Here is a 21,820-nt window from a genome sequence, read left to right as displayed (position 1 = left end):
AATCAGAGCCTGGAGCGGGGGCACCTGCCACTGAGCGCACCAGCTGGAAAACCTCTTCCACTTGGCCTCGTAGGTAAGCCTAGTCGACACTAGGTAAGCTTGTGACTTTCGAGAAGCATCCACCTTACCGAGTCCGAACAGGTGCGTTCAGCCAGGTTCAGCCACGGATCCTCCAGGCCGTGAGGTGGAGCGACTGAAGGTCCGGGTGCAGGAGATGACTGTGGTTCTGAGAGATGAGGTCAGAGCTGAGAGGGAAACGTAGGGGAGTCTGAATTGACAGGTCCAACAGGACATGGTACCAACACTGGCACGGCCAGGCAGGAGCTACCAGTATGACATCTGCCTTGTCCCGGCGGACCTTGAGGAGCACCTTGTGGACCAGCGGGAACGGTGGGAAGGCATAAAGCAATTGTGCCTGACCACGTGATCTGGAAGGTGTCCGCTCTCGAGCCCGGACTGTGACCCTGGAAGAAACAGAAAGCTGGGCACTTCCTGTTGGTCCGCAAAGCGAACAAGTCAACTCAGGTAAACCCCCAGGTATGGAAAATGGAATGATATCTGGACGTATCGACCATTCGTGTGTAAGAAAACGCCTGCTCAAGCTGTCCGCCAGGACGTTCTGGACACCCGGCAGGTACGAGGCCTGAAGGTTGATGGAGTGGGCTAAGCAAAAGTCCCACAGAAGGAGGGCTTCTTGGCAGAGTGGCAATGACTGGGCTCCGCCTTGCTTGTTCAGGTAGAACATGGCCGTGGTGTTGTCTGTTAGGACTGCTACGCAGTGGCCCCGCAAGTGGGGAAGAAAGGCTTGGCACGCAAGGTGGATCGCGCTCAGCTCTCTGATGTTGATGTGCAACAACAGCTCACTTTCATTCCATATGCCCTGTGTTGACAGGCCGCCGAGGTGGGCCCCCCAACCCAGGGCAGATGCGTCTGTAACCAGAGTCAAGGTGGGTTGAGGAGGATGGAACGGGACCCCAGCACCCACCATCCGAGGATTCAGCCACCATCGCAGGGAGTCGAGTGTGCACTTCGGGACCGTGAGGACCATTTCTAGACTGTCGCGTACCAGTCGGTAGGCTGACGCCAACCATGTCTGTAGAGGCCTGAGTCTTAGCCTGGCGTGCTGCACCACGTAGGTACAGCAGCAACCTGAGGCACTGCCTTGCTGTGGTGGTGAGAAACTTGGAAAGGATGGTAATTATGCCTGCTATAGCATAATTTGTACCTGAGACTGGACATGTTGGTGAGACCGTCCCCGTATAAGCCAGTCGTCGAGGTATGGAAAGATGTGCACATGGTGTCGGCGAAGAAAAGCTGCCATGACCGCCATGCACTTGGTAAAGACGCAAGGGGCTGTGCACAAGCCATACTGGAGGGCTGTGAACTGACAGCGCGTCTTGCCCACCATGAAACAGAGGAAACCTCTGGGCGTCGGAGTAATCGAAGTGTGAAAGTACGTGTCTTTCATATTGAGTGCGGCATACCAGTCTCCTGGATCCAGTGAGGGAATGATAGTGGTTAAAGAGACCATACGGAACTTCAGGTTGACGATGTACTTGTTGAGCTCCCTGAGGTCCAGAATGGGTCTTAGGCCTCCCTTTGCCGTGGGGACAAGGAAATAGCGGGGGTAGAATCCCTTGCCCCTGAACTCCTGAGGAACTTCCTCCACTGCCCCCAGGGCAAGGAGGGATTGAACCTCCTGGTCGAGGAGTTGCTCATGAGAAAGGTCCCTGAAGAGAGACGGGGAAGGGGAGTGGGAGGGTGGGATGGAACGGAAATGGATAGAATATCCCATCTGCACCGTGTGGAGGACCCAACCGTCCGATTTAATATGAGACCAGGCATGGTAGAAACGGGATAGATGGTTCAGGAAGGGATAATTATCCGGGGGGAGAGCTGGGTAGTCCGTCCTCGGGCGCACCTTCAAAACGGGCGCTTTGGGCCCAGGGGTGGCTTGGACCGTCCTTGACCCTGTCTGTAAGGGGGACAAGAGGGTCTGCATCGAGAGTATCTATTTCTTCGACGAGAAAAGTCCTGCCTGGGTCTAGATGGGAAGAGGCGTTGCTGGGTGGCCTGGGGTTTAAATGGCTTCCTTTGGTTAGCCGAGGTATGAATACCTAAGGATTTAATAGTGTTTCTTGTGTCTGTTAAGTTTTGTAAACGGGAATCGGTTTGCTCTGCAAACAGGCCCTGACCATCGAAGTGGAGGTCCTGGATGGTGTGCTGAACCTCAGGCGGGAACCCCAAAGACTGGAGGCAGGCGTTCCGCCGCATAGCAATTCCCAACGCCAGGATATGCACAGCCGCGTCCGCAGCATCGAGGGAACCTTGGAGGGAAGTCCGAGCAACCAATTTACCCTCCTCAGCAATGTTCCTCAGTTCCGTACGAGCCTCTGTTGGGAGATCTTGGAATTTGAGGACCACAGATCAAGAGTTAAAATTGTACCTACTGAGGATTGCCGGCTGGTTAGCGAGCCGCAGCGGGAGACCCCAGTAGAATAAACCTTTCTCCCCAAAATGTCCAGCCGTTTAACATCCTTCGATTTGGGAACAGGCCCCTGTTGGCCTTCTCTTTCTTTGGCGTTCACTGCGTCCAGCACAAGCGAGCATGGGGCAGGGTGGGTGAAAAGGTATTCATAACCCCTGGTGGGGACAAAGCACTTTCTTTCTACCCCTTTAGCTGTGGGAGGGATGGAGGCCGGGGTTTGCCAGAGAGTCTTGGCATTGTTTTGAATAATTTTATTCATGGGAAGGGCCACCCTGGAAGGCCCTTCCGGGCCTAAAATGTCCACTATCGGGTCCTCCTCCTCCACAACCTCCTCAACTTAGAGGTTCATATTAAGAGCCGAGTGCCTTAGCAGTTCCTGAAGGACCTTAAAGTCCATCGGAGGTGGACCAGACGTGGACGTGCCAGCCACAGCCTCATCAGGGGAGGACGAAGATGACTCCACCGGAAGAGCCGGTGTGGAGATAGTCTCTTGGTCAGCCACGGGCAGCTCCTCTTGGGCGCCTGGTGTAGCTCCTACCGCAGGTGCTGACTCCACGGGTTGGTCTGGGTCTGGAGGAAGGTGGCTGATGGTCACCTCAGGAGATCAGGCGTTCGAGCATGACAATGGCCGGGCAACTGGGGGGGCGCCCTGGGCCTGATGATGGGCCCAGGGGGTCCAAAATTGCCACTGGGGCTGCCAGTTGGGCGCTGGGGAGTCTTAACCAAGGCTTCCCGGGCCCGACTAGGGGATGTCCGAAACCCCTGAAGCTCTCCCCGACCTTCTGGAAGGAGACTGAGATCGTGACGGCCAAGGAGGGGAGGTGCGCGAATGCAGCAAAGGGGGCACCGAGTCCCTTGGTAGGCGAGGGTCATGTGGGGATTGGCGTCGAGAGGCTGGTTGCGACCGTGACTGGTGCTGCGGCGTAGAGTGGTGCCGTGATGAGGAGTGGTGCTGTGTTGATGAGCGGTGCCGTGATGGAAACTGGTGTTGAGCTGATGATCGGTGCCGTGACAGAGAGCGGTGCGATGATGGAGAGTGGTGCCGCTCTAGTAATAATTGGAGATACACCAATCTCCTAGAACTGGAAGGGACCTTGAAAGGTCATCGAGTCCAGCCCCCTGCCTTCACTAGCAGGACCAATTTTTTGCCCCAGATCCCTAAGTGGCCTCCTCAAGGATTGAACTCACAACCCTGGGTTTAGCAGGCCAATGCTCAAACCACTGAGCTATCCCTCCCCCCCCCCCCGCTGTGACTGGTGCAACGATGGAGAGCAGTGCCGCGATGGAGGGCGGTGCTGTGATGGGGAGCGATGCGCCAATGGAGAGTGGTGCCATGAAGCAGATTGGTGGCGGGCCGTGGGCCGGTGCCATGGCGACAGTCGACGCGGGAATCGGTGTTCCACACTGCGTCGGTCTGAACCTGGACCTCGAGCGGGACCATGTTCCAAGGGTCGGGACTGCAGGACCAGTGCTGAGAGTCTGACCGATACCTGGGGCGGTGCCAGGACTCGGAACGGCGCTGGGATGCCAAGTGGCATGTGTCACGGAGTCCCCGGGCGATGCTCTGGAACTGCTCCCCACAAAGCCAGTCAGGACTTTGGGGAGCCTCCTCTCCCTTGGAGCAGACTGTCTCCAGGGCAAGAAACTCGCACAGCTTCACCTTCCTGAGTCTCTCCTTGGAGCATTCAGCATCGTCTGCCCCTCCGTGCGCTTCCCACAGCGAGTTCGCACAGGCGGGATCCTGGGGAAGCCAGAGAGTCCTGCACTCCCACTTCACAGTCAGACGTGACTCTTAGTCAGCCAGTAAAACAGAGGTTTATTAGATGACAGGAACCCGGTCTAAAACAGAGTTTGTAGGTACAGAGAGCAGGACCCCTCAGCCGGGTCCATTCTGGGGCCCAGTGAGGCAGACACCTCCGTCTGCCCTCACTTCCCGTCCCCGGCCAGCTCCAAACTGAAACCTCCTCCAGCCCCTCCCTTCTGGCGTTTGTCTCTTTCCTGGGCCAGGAGGTCACCTGATCTTTGTTCAGCTTTAGCTATTCCCGTGCAGGGGGAAGGGCCCCAGCCATTTGTTGCCAGGATACAGGGTGTCGGCCATTTATGCACACTGGAGACTTAAGAAATGCATAGGGGAAACTGAGGCACCCACACAGTATTCAGAGGAAACATTAAGAACAGTCTCACTTCGTCACAGCATGGAGATGCTGGTCTGAGGGCTTCCAGTCCGAACATCGCCAGTTTACCCTTGGATGGTATCGGAACTTGGGTCGGAGCCGGTGCTGGGACCGGGGGCACCGGAGCCATCGGTTCAATGAGCCCTCTGGTGGCCTCGAAGGTATCCGGGGTGGAAGGTAATGTGATCTCTTCCACTTGCACGGTCCCTTAGAGCCTGGTTTGAGGCTTGCTCGGTTGGGGCCAGAACAACTGCTACTGACCTAACAGGGGGTCCTCCCAGGGCTTGCTTCTTCCCAGCCACCGGGGAATGGGAACGGTGCCAAGGAGGGCGTTTTGGGGGCCCGGGAGATTGTCAGTCCCAAGATGAGCGTGGGAACTTCTGTGGTGCTGTAGACGGGTGTCAAGTTTCCTTTCCCAGTCTGAACTTTAGAGAACAGATATGGGGACCTGCATGTGCTCCCCTAAACTGAATTACCAGCTTAGATCTGGTTTTGCTGCCACCACTCCCAGATACTAACTCCCTTCCCAAGTACTAACTCACTTGGTGGTGGCAGCAATACCGTCCGAGGTGAAGGAAGGATTTGTGCCTTGGGGAAGGTTTGAACCTAAGCTGGTAGAAATAAGCTTAGGGAGACTTTCATGCAGGTCCCCACATCTGTACCCCAGAGTTCGGAGTGGAGACGGAACCCTGACAGCACCCACCCCATCCTTCCCCCTCTGCACCCATCCCCCCACCCACTCCTTGCCCCCTTTGCACATTTCACTCAGGTGGCTTCCAGCTGGGACAGAGCCCCCGTCTCCTGACTCCCAGCCTGAGGGCTTTGGGAGGACATCATCCATCCCTCCCCCTGGCGGGTCAAAGTGCCATCCCCCCACCCCTTCCTTACCCCCTCTGCACCTGTCCGCCCACCCCCTCCTTACCCCCTCTGCAGCCATACCCCACCCCCTCCTTTCCCACTCTGCACCTGTCCTCCCACCCCCTCCTTACCCCCTCTGCACCCATCCTCCACCCCCTCCTTTCCCACTCTGCACCTGTCCGCCCACCCCCTCCTTACCCCCTCTGCAGCCATACCCCACCCCCTCCTTGCATCCTCTGCACCCATCCCCTCCCCCACCCCGCACATTTCACTCAGGTGGTTTCCTCCTCCTCCAGGATGCCTGGGACGGGCAGGGGAGCACTGGGAGCACCAGAGACACCATCTCCAGATGCTCCGTTCCCACACCCGGGGCCACCGCAAGTCCTGCTGGCCGGAGGAGCCATTTCAGGAAAATCCTGCTCTGCCTCTGTGGCCCAGGCTGGAGCAGGCTCAGTCGCTCTGTGGCGAAGGTGCGTGCAGGCCGGTCGGCACGTAGGAGGGGATGGAGCAGGCGCGGTGCAGAGGGATTCCTCGCAGAATAATGCTGCCAAACTCCAAGCCTCTGCTGGGCATGTGGGTCCTGCCATTCCCAGGAGTTTCCCATGCAGCCAAATGTGGACTGCATGTCATGGGGAAAGCAAAGGGCACCTCCCTGACCCCAGGGCGACTTCCTGGCCTAGGGTCCAGTCTCTGCTCCCAGGCAGGGAGCTTCTCAATTAAACACCTTCATTTTATCATGGGAAAACTGAGTCTTTTCCCCACCTCCCCTTCTGAGCAACTGCTGAGCTGTGTTAGCTGAAACGCCTCAGAAAGTTCAGCTTGAGGCCAACCCTCGACTGGGGAAATTTCAGGCCCAAACATTTCAGTCTGACAAAGTTACATGAACTGAAAACTTATAACGGGAAGTGCCAGAGAACTGTAAGTGGAGGTGGTGCAGCCAGCCCCGCAGGTAATATCCCTGTGCCCAGGAGTGGGGCAGGATGGGGTGTTCCTGCTCCCTGGATACACCGGGGATCTGTCCCAGGGCCTGGGCCGTGTCTGAAGGTGGCTGGGGAGGTGTATCCCAGGCCTGAGTTTGCTGGGATTCGCCCCTGGATGCCAGCAGTTCTGGGCACATCGGAGCCAGTTTAGTCCTTTCAGGCTACAAAGGAGTGTGAGGCCTGGCCAGGCCCAACCCTACCTTAAACAGGCTGTAGGCATTAGCCAGTGTGGGAGTCCGGCTGCTAGTCCCTCTGCGACACCTCCACCAGGGACCTAAGCCGTGGCAGTGAGGAACTAGACTCGAAGGACCACATGACTCCAGCTCTCGCACTGCGTCGGGATAGTCTCCTTGGGGAAAATCCGGGAGCAGGTTATAGACCTAAAGACAAACACACACGACATCAGCCGTGAAACCAAGACATGAGCTACCCCAGAGCCAGCTCCTGCCCCTCCTCCCACTAACACATCACCCCACAACCTCTGCTCTCGCCCCAGCCTCATCTCTAGCCTGGACACCTCCCCCCACCCTGCCCAGCACCCATCCCCATCCCCCACGTGGGCGTCTGGCCTTGCACCTCCCCCCCAGCCCTAGGAGAGGGACCCGCGGCTCCCAACGCCCTGGGAGAACGTGGGGCAGGGGGAGGGCAGCTGCCCCTTCTCGCCGTGGGGCAGCAAATGGCTGGCCCCGGGGCCACGGCTCACAGGGATACGTGACTAAGCCCCCGGCCCAGCGAGTCCCGTCTCCTGCTGCCCCCCGGGGCTTGGGAGGCTCCACTAGCCATGTGCAGAGCCCATGAGCCGCTGGACAGCAGGCGACAGCCATGGGCTGAGTGCGATTCCATATCGTCAACCGGGCAGGGACAACTCCCACAATGCACCTGTCCAGTTGTCCCCTGCTGTACATGGGGGCAGGAAATTCACCTGCTCCTGGGGACCAGCTCTGCCCTGGAGAGCGAGCTCCGGTTACCCCAGCCATTATCTCAGCTCCGAGCTCCATGTTCCCAGCTGGAGCCGGGGGGAGGGGGGCACTGCAAGGGCTGATGGGAGAACAGGCAAGGCAAGCTGGGACCCCCCAGAGTTAGGGGGTGACAAATGCCATTGGAGCAGCCCTCAGACGGGGAGAGGTGGCCTCGAGGCGTGTCCCCCAGCGGCCGTGCATCGCCCTCCCTGCGAGGGGGGAGGACTCGTCGGGAGAGGCCAGGCGAGGGGCCGAGCTGCTCTGGACTCACCGTGTCGACGCTGAGCTCGGCCTCAGGCTTCGTGAGCAGCACGCTCTGATCCACGGCGCGGACGGCGCACAGGGACCCGGGGGCAGCCTGCACCCGCAGCTGGAGCTCTGAGCCTGGCAGGGCCCGGTCCTGCGAGAAGGCCAGCTTCACCTGGCGAGGCACAGCGCGTCACAGGGGAGGGGAGAGACCCCCGGGGCAGGGGGAGACAGGCCCGGGCAGGGGGCAGGGGGCAGGCACCGAGTGTCACTCCGGCCCCAGGCCCGGCTGGCTGAAGGGCTGGGGCTTTGGGGGTTGCTGCTGGGGGTGGGGGGTTGAGGCAGCTCAGGCTCATTCAGCGCCCCCGTGGGACGGCTCAGGGAGCTGCAGTTATTCATAGACACCCCAGAGCGATTGAGGTGGATGGGGGTGCAACGACCCTGGTGCTGCTGTGAGGCTGGGAAGGGAGGGGCCGGGGGCACCCAGCGATGCCCCTGCTCAGGGCTCCTGTTATGGGGCAGGGAGCAATTTTCCCACCCCAGAGGCTCCTCCGCCCCGAGCCCCAGGCTCACCTTGTTCGGGAGGCACTTGGCTAGTTGCAGCCGGGTGCTGTCGGCAGCCATCTCGCCATCGGGCAGCACCGTGTAACCCAGCACCTTGGCAGCGGGCGCCAGGTCAGCGCCGATGGGCAGCTCCACCGAGAAGGAGCCCTTCAGCCCTAGGGATGGTGGGAAACACCCAGGGGAAGTCAGGCCCAGCCAGCAGAGCCCCCTCCCCCAGCCCGGCCCCTGCTCAGGGGGCTCAATCCTCAGTCACCCCTGGGCACCCCCTATCTGCACAGACCCCTCCCCCGCCACTTACCAGCCCCCTCCCTGAGGTCCAGCCCCTTGTGGAGGATCCTGGCGATGGCTCCCTTGGCCACGACCTGCGGAGGAGGAGACGGGAGTCACTGAGCTGTGTGACGCTGTGTGGAGTCTGGGAGACACTTTATGGTATTGTTGATACCAACATTGTAAAATTGCAGGGAATCTGGCCAGAGATGGAAGGGGTCTGTGGAAATGGTGCGATTTGCCAAGTATGAGGATCTTGTTTCTATCTTTGTATCACCTTTGTAGTGTGCTCTAGCTCTGTGTGGTACATCTGGATTTCAAAACTCAGGCTGTGGTTCTGGGTGACACCCCCAGACAGACTGGCATCAGCTCTGCCGAGCCTGTTCGATGGCCCATCACGGGTCATCAGCCTGACACTGACCCCATTGACAGGAAATAGGGGATACTGCTTAGGAGCCAGCAAGGCACGTAGGGGCAGGCTGGTGGACAGAGAACTCTAAGGCTTTTCCATGCCACGTGCTGGGCAGCTTGTGTTTGGGACAAAGGAAGTACCAGCCACTTGGCAAAAGGAATATAAAGGGCAGCTGCATCTTCTCCATTTTGTCTCCATTCCTGCTTCTTCCCTCTGGAGTAACTTTCTACAAACGAAGCTCTGAACAAAGGACTGAACGACTGGCTAACCAGGCTGGCTAACCTAGTGAGGAGGGCTTTAAACTAGGTTCACCCGGGGGAAGGAGACCAAAGCCCCGAGGTAAGTGGGGAAGTGGGATATCGGGAGAAAGCACAAGTAGGTGAGTGCAAGAGGGGAGGGCTCCTGCCCCATACTGGGTCACCAGGACGATCAGTGAGTTATCTTACATGCCTATACACAAATGCAAGAAGCCTGGGGAACAAGCAGGGAGAACTAGAAGTCCTGGCACAGTCAAGGAATTATGACATAATTGTAATAACAGAGACTTGGTGGGATGACTCACATGATTGGAGTACTGTCATGGATGGATATAAACTGTTCAGGAAGGACAGGCAGGGAAGAAAAGGTGGTGGAGTTGCGCTGTATGTAAGAGAGCAGTATGACTGCTCAGAGCTCCAGTATGAAACTGCAGAAAAACCTGAGAGTCTCTGGATTAAATTTAGAAGTATGAACAACAAGGGTAATGTCGTTGTGGGAGTCTGCTACAGACCACCAGACCAGGGGGATGAGGTGGACGAGGCTTTCTTCCAGCAACTAACAGAAGTTGCTAGATCACAGGCCCTGGTTCTCATGGGTGACTTTAATCACCCCGATATCTGCTGGGAGAGCAATACAGCAGTGCACAGACAATCCAGGAAGTTTCTGGAAAGTGTAGGGGACAATTTCCTGGTGCAAGTGCTGGAGGAACCAACTAGGGGAAAAGCTCTTCTTGACCTGCTGCTCACAAACAGGGAAGAAATAGTAGGGGAAGCAATAGTGGATGGGAACCTGGGAGGCAGTGACCATGAGATGGTGGAGTTCAGGATCCTGACACAAGGAAGAAAGGAGAGCAGTAGAACAGAGACCCTGGACTTCAGAAAAGCAGACTTCGACTCCCTCAGGGAACTGATGGGCAAGGTCCCCTGGGAGAATAACATGACGGGGAAAGGAGTCGAGGAAAGCTGGCTGTATTTTAAAGAAACCTTATTGAGGTTGCAGGAACAAACCATCCCGATGAGTAGGAAGAAAAGTAAATATGGCAGGCGACCAGCTTGGCTTAACAGTGAAATCCTTGCTCGTCTTAAACACAAAAAAACAGCTTACAAGAAGTGGAAGATTTGACAAATAACCAGGGAGGAGTATAAAAGTATTGCTCAGGCATGCAGGTGTGAAATTAGGAAGGCCAAATCACACTTGGAGTTGCAGCTAGCCGGAGATGTTAGGAGTAACAAGAAGGGTTTCTTCAGGTATGTTAGCAACAAGAAGAAAGTCAAGGAAAGTGTGGGCCCCTTGCTGAATGAGGGGGGAACCTAGTGACAGAGGATGTGGAGAAAGCTAGTGTACTCAATGCTTTTTTTGCCTCTGTCTTCACAGACAAGGTCAGCTCCCAGACAGCTGCACTCTGCAGCACGGTATGGGGAGGAGGTGACCAGCTCTCTGTGGAGAAAGAAGTAGTTCGAGACTATTTAGAAAAGCTGGATGAGCACAAGTCCATGGGGCCGGATGCGCTGCATCCGAGGGTGCTAAAGGAGTTGGCCGATGAGATTGCAGAGCCATTGGCCATTATCTTTGAAAAATCATGGCGATCGGGGGAGGTCCCGGATGACTGGAAAAAGGCTAATGTAGTGCCCATCTTTAAAAAAGGGAAGAAGGAAGATCCAGGGAACTACAGGCCAGTCAATCTCACCTCAGTCCCTGGAAAAATCATGGAACAGGTCCTCAAGGAATCAATTCTGAACCACTTAAAGGAGGGGAAAGTGATCAGGAACAGTCAGCATGGATTCACCAAGGGCAAGTTGGTGTTACGGTGGACGAAAAGCTGAATATGAGTCAACAGTGTGGCCTTGTTGCCAAGAAGGCTAATGGCATTTTGGGTTGTATAAGTAGGGGTATTTCCAGCAGATCGAGGGATGTGATCATTCCCCTCTATTCAGCACTGGTGAGGCCTCATTTGGAGTACTGTGTCCAGTTTTGGGCCCCACACTAGAAGAAGGATGTGGAAAAATTGGAGAGAGTCCAGCGGAGGGCAACAAAAATGATTAGGGGGCTGGAGCACATGACTTATGAGGAGAGGCTGAGGGAACTGGGATTGTTTAGTCTGCAGAAGAGAAGAATGAGGGGGGATTTGATAGCTGCTTTCAACTACCTGAAAGGGGGTTCCAAAGAGGATGGATCTAGACTGTTCTCAGTGGTAGAAGATGACAGAACAAGGAGTAATGGTCTCAAGTTGCAGAATGGGAGGTTTAGGTTGGACATTAGGAAAAACTTTTTCACTAGTAGGGTGGTGAAGAACTGGAATGGGTTACCTAGGGAGGTGGTGGAATCTCCTTCCTTAGAGGTTTTTAAGGTCAGGCTTGACAAAGCCCTGGCTGGGATGATTTAGTTGGGTTTGGTCCTGCTTTGAGCAGGGGGTTGGACTAGATGACCTCCTGAGGTCCCTTCCAACCCTGAGATTCTATGATTCTATGACCCATCCAAGCTGGGGATTTGTTCCAGAAGGACTTTCAAGCCAGCAACTCACCAGTACTGCCCAGAACCTGATCTATGGACTTTGACGTCTCTGTGTGTATGTGATTGTTTTACCATTTAACAACACTCTTCTTGTTCCTTCTTTTTTCCTTATAATAAACTTTTCGTTTCAGACACTAAAGGACCGGCCCTTGTAATTCAAAGGAACTGTTCGATTTCCCACTGCTCTGCTGTGGGGTCACAGCACTGACTCCGCACCTCGTGCTCACAGATGTGTGCACACATGCACCTTGTGCGCTCTCTCTCTCTCTCACACACACACACACACACACACACACACACACACACACACACTTTAGTCTCCCAGGCTGGGGCTCACCAGGAAGATGAACTCCAGGCTCCTGGACTCGTTCCCCAGGGCCTCCCTAGCAATGACGTAATCCACCTGGAGCTGCTGGGCTTGGTCGCAGGGCAGCCTCCCTCCCAGCCAGCGGATCTTCAGGAAACTCTGGCTCTTGGAGTAGAAGGGCTCCAGGTTACGATCGGCATCCGGATAACGGGGAGAGAGTCTCCCATACACAGAGCTGTGAGCCACCGGCTTGAAGTGCCCCTGGGGGATAGAGAGAGCGATGGGGCTCGCCGGGGTGCAGAGCACGCAGCACAGGACAGGGATGCAGCTGGGGCAGGCCAGGCTCTGATGCTGCCGGGTGAGTTCACCCCCATGGCCCCCTGCTCTGCGTCCGTAAGAGTGACATGGAAAACCCCAGCGGTTCCAATGGAGCAGCCCGACAGCGGCAATGGGGCAGCCCCGGAGCTGAGCTGCCCGAAGGGGGCGACCTTCCTAACTAAACCCCACCCCAAATATTAATGAAAAGACAAGTGGCGGCACTAAGATGCCGTTTGCGTCACCCCATTGATGGCTCTGCTGGTGGGGTCTGCGCCTCCCCCACCCACCGTCTGTCCTGGCTATTCAGCCTGCAGGCACTTCGGGCAGGGCCGTTTGCTACATTGAGTGTGTGCAGCACCCAGCACCATGGGGCCCCGATCCTGGCAGCTCCTTAGGCACCACCGCAATAAACATCAACAATCACAGACACAGCAACAGAGGCTGGAGAGCAGGGGCCCCACTGGGGCTCAGAGGCTCGTCACTTACCCTCAGAATGACGCTCCCGGTCCAGCCGGAGGTGTCCAGCTCGAAGGAGGCTCTGCCAGACTCGTCCGTCAGGAAGGTCTGGTTCTTATTCTCATCCCCAGAGCTAACAAAGAGCTGCAGCTTCTCATTCTTCAGTGCAGAGCCACCTGCCGCCTTCAGGAGCATCTGAGCCGGGAGAGAAAGGGGGAGACGCACAACTCAGGGAGCAGACTCCTGGGAGAGGGTTGCCCACTAGGGGCTAAAGAGCTGGCTGGGGGCAGAAAGGGACAGTGCGATCCAGCCCTGAGATGCTCTGGGAAAGCCCAGGGCTGGGATGGGTGTTGGGGGTGAGGGCTGAGGGGCATTAGCAGATCTGGGAAGAAGTTGGGGCAGGACTGGAATAGCTGGGGGTGCTGGGGTGAGCGCTGAGGGGTAACAGGTGGTCTGAACCCTTAACTGAGCCCTCCCTTGGGATGTGGGACTCTGCAGTCCAGCCACCGACAGGCCCTGAAACCAGGGCCTCAGATCTCCCAGCCCCCTTGCTTTGCTTACACATATTCCCTCTGAGTCCCAGCTGGGTTGTGGCCACACTGGGCTTTAATATTAACCCCTTAGGGACAATGTGGTAGGCAAGCAAGGAACTTGGGGTTAACAAAGGAATTTCTAAACCACAGTCACTTAGACGGCTCAAGAGTTACAGATCTTTGCCAGCGAACAAATGTCCTGATGAGCACCCTTCTCTAGTCTGACCTCACCCTGCCTCTGACTCTGGGGTTTATCAACAGTTCAGCCTGGGCAGAATCCCTCCCACCTTGTCTGTCTCCAGCCAGGCCTTCTGGCACGTGGTGATGGTCGGCACGGCTGCACAGAGCAGCGCCCCTTCTTAAGTAGAGTCTCTCTGGGCCCTTCTGCTATGTGCTCAGCTGGAAAACTCCATCTCCCTCCCCCAGACGTGCTCACCCCACCTGCAGGCCCTTTGGTAGAAAAAACATTGTTCTGTGGGGGTGGCCCAATAGTTAAGAGACAATCAAAACTGATGGCGCTAGATTGCCATCTTGAGATCTTCTCCACGATCGTCTTTGAACAAAGTGTCCCGCACCTTTTCTAGGCTGGGCACCTGTCCAGAATACAATACGATAATCTGCCTTGGGTAAATTTAGGTGTGTCCACAGCACATCATACAATGGGAAGGTACTTACCTGTTAGTAACTAGTGTTCTTCGAGATGTGGTGTCTATATGTGCTTCACTTCTGGTGTGCGTATGCCCCATGTACTGGAGATCTGAATGCATTAGCCACCAGTGTCCATTGGTTGCGCCTGCACCCTGCATGCCTCCCTTGGGAGCTGGGATCTAAGATATAACTAGTAAGCTGTGGTGCACTGGTCCTTTGGGAGCCGGTGGCCTGGTAATTCTGTGAATGCCCAGAGGAGAAGGGGCCGGACACTACAGGGGACGCTCAGAGGACTGGGGGCTATTACTCCCAGATCCTTTCCAGTGGCACTGTCACCTGGCCAGGTGTTCCTCATTTTGTAGCTGTTCATCTGATTTCTCCTTCCTAAGTGTAGTACCTCACACTGGGCTTTAATTAATTTCATCTTGTTGATTTCAGACCAATTCTCTAATTTGTCAAAGTTGTTATGAATTCTAATCCTGCTTCCAAAGTGCTAGGAACCTCTCTGCGTGGTGTCATCCCCACATTTTAGAAGCACACTCTCCATTCCATTGTCCAAGTCTTTAATCACAATACTCAGCAATACCGGACCCAGGACTGACCCCTGTGGGACCCACTAGACACGTCTGCCCAGAGTGCAGCAAACTATAGATAACAACCCCTTGAGTATGGAGGTTTCAACCAGTTGTGCACCAATCGTACAGTAATTTCGTTTAGTGATTTTCAACCAGGGGGCCAGGGCTCCGAGGAGAGGGAGTCTATGACTGAAATCCTCCCTACAACAGGAGAGTTCAGCTAAACTAACTAAACCGCTATCTCCAGTAACAATTATTAACGATCAAAATGACTATTTACAAAACGTAAAGAGAAAAACTTCAGCGGAGCAGGAGACTGGACACTGCTGCTGGCTCTGTCTCTCAGCCAGAGGCCGTGAGAAGGAACCGAGGGTTGGCTGGTTGCTCAACCCCCACTGTGCCCTCGGGAAGGGGGGGCTTGAGGACATGGAGAGCACAGCTAACGCATCCGATCTCCAGTGCATGGGGCACATGAGCACCAGAAGTGCAGCACATCTGGTAAGCAGTCAACATCAATGGAGGTTACAGTGTGGTACAGACATAAGAACATAAGAACGGCCGTACCGGGTCAAACCAAAGGTCCATCTAACCCAGTATCTGTCTACCGACAGTGGTCAATGCCAGGTGCCCCAGAGGGAGTGAACCTAACAGGCAATGATCAAGTGATCTCTCTCCTGCCATCCATCTCCACCCTCTGACGAACATATCCCACTCTGTGACACCGGTAATCCCATTACCTTGCCAGTGTAGGGGATTCCAGCCTTGTAAGTCTCATCAGCATCCTCAAAGGTCACCGTAGCAATTTCAGACACGATGTCACAGCTCTTGGTCACATTGAGCTCCACCCCTAGCAGGAGAGGGAGGGACGATAGGAGGAAGGTGCCAGGAGCGACACCAGAGTTCAGGCTACGTCCCAGAGTTCTCTCCATAACAATCCGCCCAGCCATTTCTACCCCCTCTCGCTATGGACTGGAGGGTGTGATTGGGGGGAGAATTTGGGAAGTTCGGCTGGGGGCGGAGAAAGATTTTCCTGGGGAATCTGGAAACTAGAAAATTTAGATCCACCTTCCATGGGGCTTAATCCCAAACCAGCCACGTGACATTTGCCAGCAGGGTCTCCTGGCTCTGCGGCCCTTTCCCCAGCAGAGAGCTCCTTACTGAGCGGCCCCAGAGCTGACCCCGCACACAGGCCTCTGGGCACAGGGCCTGCCCCCAGAAAGGGCCGTTTTCAGAAGTGCCCAGTGACCCGTTGCCGTTCTGGACCCGCTCTCCTCCAGCCACTTCGCCATCGCTGATGTCAGCACTCGAGGGTAACGTTGTAGCCACCCCACAGTTACAGTTTTCAGCCAAACGGGTGTCGGCTGCTCTGGAAATCAGGATTCTGCTGGGTTAAATGTGGAGTTATCTGGGTTCGTTACTAAGCGATTAGCACTTGCAGTTTTGAACGCTAAGTGCTAACGTCACTGAGGCCGTGACTCAGGGCCCAGCGACACAGGCTGGGCCATCACTCCGCTCTGCCAGCTCAGTCCACAGCCAGAGGCCACTCGCAGGAGGGTGTTTAGTCTTTGCATGAACGTGCCCAGCTCTGAACTCCTCATGAGGGATCGATCCCAGTGATGGGCTGAACCAGAACCCCAGATCCAACCCCCCAACGCTACCTCTGGGCCCGTCTCTGTAGCAGCTGGGCTACAAATGACATGACCACATGTGCAAGTGAGACCCCTCTGCCCCGGGGGTTTAGTGCTGGGGGCTGCCTGGGGCGTGCACGTGTGCTTGATTTCAGTCCCACCTGTCCCCTCCTCCACGAGAGACGCCTTGGCCTGGAGGCTCAGCTTGTAGCCAGAGTGGGTCAGGTTAACGGGAGCTACAACCACCTCTCTGGAAAAGCAGCCGTTGCTGTCAGTCTGGAGGGAGAGAATCAGAGCCCGTTAGCAGCAGCTCTGCACCAGGTCCCGCAGGTGTCAGCTCAGTGGGTCTCTCATCGGGCTTGGCCTGGTTAGTGCTGGGACGGGAGACACTCAAAGAGAACCTGGGTGCTGCAGGCAGCAGCAGGGGGCGCTCTCACCTTGGGGTCAGCCCTGACACCGGTACCCCAGCGCGGCGCTAGGGGGCGCTGTGCAGCTGGAGCTGCTGTGGGTGGGATGAAACGTAAAACAGGCCCTGGCCACTCGTGCCCATCACAGATCCCCTGGTGCTGGTCCCCCATCGTCATGGTAACGCTGGCTGATTCCAATCGGCCCCCCCAGCCCCCCAGGGACTGAGAGCATTCGGGGAGATCTGCCCCCGCCTAGCGAGAGCTGCTCATGAGGACGGGCGGCCCTGTAACCTGGGGCACTAGCCTAGGTCTGCAGAGTCCCTGCTCTGCCGCAGGCTGCCTGCAAGTCCCTCTGAGTCCGGCTCCAGCAGAAACCCCCTGCGGCCGCGAGTCTGAGCCCAGCCCTGCTGACCCCGCTTGTGCTGCGGGGCTAAAACCAGCAGGTCGTCGGTCGAGTCCAGGCGCTAGACCCTGGGTGGGTCTCGGCTCCAGCCGAGCGTCTACTCTGTTCCTTTATCCCCACGGCGCAAGCCCCAGGCAGCAGAGCTGGGCTGGGAGACGCTGCCGCAGGGTTTTTGCTGCGCGGACGGACCCTGAGCATCTCTGTGCCTCAGTTCCCCATCTGTACAATGGGCACAGGAGCCTGCCCCGCCTCCCGGGGGCTGGGAGGGAAAGTGAGGCACTGAGATAGTGTGGGGAAGGGGGGGGCGTAGAAGTCCCTAGGCCCTGCTACACAGCTGCCAATTCCCACCCCCAGCCTGCCAGAAGGGGACCCGGATGGATCCAGGGCCTGATTCGCCTGCACTTACACCAGCTTTACACCAATGTCACCAACATCATCGCGGCAGATCACAGCCCCCCTCTGGCCAGTGTAAGAAAACCATGGAGAGGAGCCTCCTCCAGCAGCATGTCATGTACCTGCCCCCTCCCCAGTCACACTCACCTGGCCAGTAAGCGCCATGCACTGAATTAGCGACACATAAGAGCTGAACCAGAGATATGCTGGTTGTTCCTTCCAACACAGGCTGGCCTGGACCCTCCCCAGGACGGGCTTCCCGTAGGTGTATCTGGTTAGCAGAGGGGAGGGAGAGGGTAAGTGGGAGGGGAGGGGGCCAACACCCCTGCCCATGGGGGGTCCCTGCTGGGGTGGGGCTGGTCGTGTAGGTGGAGTGAGAGCCCCAGGGAGCCCTGTCTGGCCATGAGCATGGGGCAGAGGGGGGCGCAGGCAGAGAAGGGGCAGGTCAGATCCTGGCCTGGGGGGCAGGGGAGGGGAGTCAGGCCCAGGGCGGTACCAGCCCCCCCTTTATCGGCCCGGCAGAGCTGCTGTCACACTCACCGGCCGCACACCCGCAGCAGGAGCGTCTCATCCAGCACCGTCACCACGGGGGGCAGCTCCAGGGTCACTTCGAACTTGGGCAGCACTGGGGGCAGAGAGGGACGGGGTGAAACCGACCCGCAGCCCCGGCTCGGGGGTTTCATCGCGATCCTCGGCCTTGGAGCTTCTCCCCGGGTCGTGCAGCCCCCACCAACCTGCCGGCCGGGCGGGAAGGGGAAGGGCCCGGAAATGGAGCAGGGCTGGGCAGAGGCTGCAGGCTGCAGCAGTAGGGTTGCCAGGTGTCAGGTTTTCGCCTGGGACTCCTGGTGAAAAGGGACCCTGGCGGCTCCGGTTGGCACCACAGACCGGGCCGTTAAAAGTCCGGTCGGCAGCGCAATGGGGCTATGGCAGGCTCCCTGCCTGCCCTGGTGCCACACCACTCCCAGAAGCAGCGGCATGTCCCCACACCGGCCCCTACCCAGAGGGGCAGCCAGGGGGCTCCGGACGCTACCCCTGCCCCAAGCACCTGTTGGGGATCAGGGTGGTGGGAGGCAGTTGTGGGGGTCAGGAGCAAGTGTCTGGGGCGAGGGTGGGGGTAGGTGGCAGCTGTTTCAAGGGAGACATCAGAGCTCTTCTCTCCCCCTCCCCCGCAGGAGCCAGAGGAGGTTTTTTGTGGGGGAGGATGGAGAGGGGGCCGCTGACATTTCCCTCCCCCTCCCAGCAACACCAGCTCTGGGAAGGGTGTTTATGTGTGAAGAGCCCCTTGTGCTCCAGGAGGAGCAGAGGTGGGGCTGGGGGCACAGGGCAGAGATCGGTGGGTGCTGGGCTGGGCAGAGGTGGGGCACAGGGAAGATGTGGGTGGGGGCTGGGCTGGACAGAGGTGGGGTTGGGGGCACAGGGCAGATGTGGGTGGGGGCTGGGCTGGGCAGAAGTGGGGCTGGGGGCACAGGGCAGATGTGGGTGGCTGCTGGGCTGGGCAGAGGTGGGGCTGGGGGCACAGGGCAGAGGTGGGTGGGGGCTGGCCTGGACAGAGGTGGGTCTGGGGGCACAGGGCAGAGGTGGGTGGGGGCTGGGCTGGGCAGAGGTGGGGCTGGGGGCACAGGGCAGATGTGGGTGGGGGTTGGGCTGGGCAGAGGTGGGGCTGGGGGCACAGGGCAGATGTGGGTGGGGGCTGGGCTGGGACTGGGGGGTCAGAGTTAGCTGCTGGGGGTTGGTGAGAAGCTGGAAGCTCCGTCCCATCCAGCAGCGGGAGCCAGGACCAGCTCCTGCGATAACTTTGGTGACACGGTAACTGACCCTGTCCCCCTCCCCCTCCCACAGACACTGGGGGGAGGGGGTGGGGCTGCAGAAATCCAAAGTCAGACCAAAGCATGGAACAGCCACGGTTCTGACTCATGCTGCTGGTGTGTCTGGGGCCGGCCACACTGAAATCCCCAGCTCTGCATCCCCGCAGCGGCACCGACCTGAGACCTCCCCCAGGGCCTAGGGCAGAGTGGGGCAGGGCCGGGGCAGGGCAGGGAGTCTGAATTTCCCCTCCCCCAGGGCCCTACTGCGGGAGGAGTGGGCATGGAGTGGCTGAGGCCCAGGAGAGCTTGGAGCTGGTGGGCCAGTCCCAGGGCTCTGAGCTCCCAGGGACCCTCTGACAGAGACCCACGGACACCTCGCCCCAGGGAGACTCAGGAATCCCCCTCCCACCCCGTGTGCCAGAGCCGTGACCTCGGTCACTGCCCTGGGCCCCGCTGCGCACCGTATTCCTCCACGCTGAATGAGTGCCTCGTCCCCTGCGCCTCGATGGCGTACGTCCCCAGGGCCGGCTCTGCAGACAGCGGGAGGGACAGATCTACGATGCCCTGCTGCGGAGTCACATCTCGCCACTGGGCGATGCGGTTCCCGCTGGGATCCTGGCACACGGACACGCCCTGCTCAGCTGCTGCCCCCACACACGGCTCGTCCCCGCAGCCCCCGAGTGCCTCGTGCTGCCGACGGGGGCTGGATCGACGCCCGGGGGCTCAAATCCTTCTCCTTAGCCTGGAGCAGGCACCGCCGGGCAGGTGCTGGGTAAGGGGGCCCCTGCCAGCACCCCTCAGCCCTGACCCGAGGGCACCACCCCTGGGGGGAACAGGCTCCCGAGGGACACCCCATCTCCAGCCTGGACAAAGCCCAGGGAACTCGCCGTAGGGACCGTTTCCATCTCAGTGCTAGGCCTCTGGGGGGTACGTTCCCTGCCCCCCTCCCCCCACACAGCCTCCCCAAACCCCCACCCCTCCCCTCTGCCCCTGCAGCTCCCAGAGACCCCCCCCTCCTCTGCCCTTCCCCCATCAGGCTCCCAAGGGAGCTCCCCGCTGAGTTCCCCACTGGCTGATCAAGTCGCTGCCTGACCCAGAGTCGGGGCTGGGAACATTTGGAGTGAGCGACTCAGGCAGGGATCCCAGCCAGGCCCAAACCCACCTGCCTCCCGGGCAGACACCCCCAGACGCTGCAAACTCGGGGTGGGGAGGACGTACCCCGATGGCACAAATGTCCCCTCCCTGCCCCCCATGGGGCCCAGCCCAGAATCGCCCTGTGCTCTGGGACCCTTTGCAGCCCCACAGCAGGGCAGAGGCTCTAGGGCTGGATTGCTGGACACTGTGGTCACAGCCCAGACTCCTCTGGGATCCCCCCCACTGAACACCCCCGGGTGCCCTCGGACGAGCCAGACAGGAAGAGGAGGAGGCTGGAGAGGCACAGACTGACCTGCACGGTCACCAGGGGCAGCTGCAAAGCAAACAGACAGGAGATGGCTGGTTAGAGGGACAGGAAACACCCCCCACTGCCCCCAGGCTGCCTGTGACCTCCCCAGGGCCGGGGTGTCTCTGGGGCCATGGGGGATCATGGGGACAGCAGCGGGGGTGAGCGAGGGAGCAGGGACAGGGAGGGGAGCCCATGAGGCTGGAGCCCTCGCACCTCCCATGTCCCACCCCGCGGTGGCGGGTACAGGGCAGTGGGTGGCTGGTCTGTGCGTGGAGGAGCAGGGCGAGATGCTGGGGTCTCTGCCAAGGGGCAGTCTAAGGGCCGGGGGTCTGCGCTGCAGCCAGTGCCCGGGCGAGGTGGCTGGGAGGGGAGCTGTCAATCTGTATTTCCACACTGGGCCCGATTCTGCCACCTCACTCAGCGCGCAGCACGGTTAGGCTGAAAGGTGCTAATGACTGTCATGGGGGGGGGGGCACCCAGAGCCAATCACAGACTGCACTAAAGCCAGTGGGTGCCCAGCGCCCTCACTCCGGCTCCATGCAATGTGCAATCAACCCTCTCTGTGCAGTGAAGAGACTGCAACCAACAGAGGCCACTGCCCAAGGCACTGGGCTCTGAAGCCCAGGGGGCTGCTCCACACGGCTGTTTTCAGCAGGCCAGCACAAGCCCTGCTACTGCAAGGCTGTTACCTGCCCTGGGAGACTCGCCCCCTGCAGCAGTGTAGAGCAGCGGTTCTCAAACGTTAGTGCTCAGGGCGGGGGCAGCCCACAGAGACCCTCTGCCTCCGCCCCGGGGACATGCTGGATGCTTCCGGGAGCAGCACGGAGCGAGGGCAGGTAGGGAGCCTGCTTTAGCCCTGCTGCACCGCTGACCGGACTTTTAGCACCTAAAATCTCCCGGTTTGGCTTCAGTAGCCTCTGGGAGATAGAGGGAGGGAGGGAGGGGGAGGAACTGATGAGCGGGACCTGCGGATCCTCTGGAGTTCGATCGGGGACCCCCAGGGGTCCACAGACCCCAGTTTGAGAAACGCTGATGTAGACCAGGGTGGTGGCTGAGGCATTCCCAGAATACCGGAGATCCCGGTACTTCCAGGATTGGTGTGGGCCTGTCCCTGCTGGCGTGTCCTCGCACACTCAGTGTGTGTGAGTTCACACCTGCAGGGGCGGAGCAGCGCGCTCTGCCAAAT

General features: G+C 58.5%; 1 protein-coding gene across 1 annotated transcript in view; it reads right to left on the bottom strand.

The window, feature by feature from the left end:
- Positions 1 to 8,388, bottom strand: part of LOC123356524 (alpha-2-macroglobulin-like protein 1) — a 46,833-nt gene extending 38,445 nt beyond the window's left edge. The window contains exons 1-3 of the mRNA XM_044999861.1: positions 8,279 to 8,388; positions 7,731 to 7,880; positions 6,701 to 6,880 (exon numbers count right to left, since the gene is read on the bottom strand). Of these exons, the coding sequence (XP_044855796.1) occupies positions 6,701 to 6,880; positions 7,731 to 7,880; positions 8,279 to 8,329 (381 nt within the window). The 5' untranslated portion in view covers positions 8,330 to 8,388. The remainder of the gene's footprint in view (positions 1 to 6,700; positions 6,881 to 7,730; positions 7,881 to 8,278) is intronic.
- Between the last annotated feature and the right edge of the window lie 13,432 nt (positions 8,389 to 21,820).

Source organism: Mauremys mutica, chromosome 25 (genome assembly GCF_020497125.1).
Source record: "Mauremys mutica isolate MM-2020 ecotype Southern chromosome 25, ASM2049712v1, whole genome shotgun sequence".
Lineage (NCBI taxonomy): Eukaryota > Metazoa > Chordata > Testudines > Geoemydidae > Mauremys > Mauremys mutica.
This window is presented reverse-complemented; position numbering and strand designations above follow the sequence as displayed.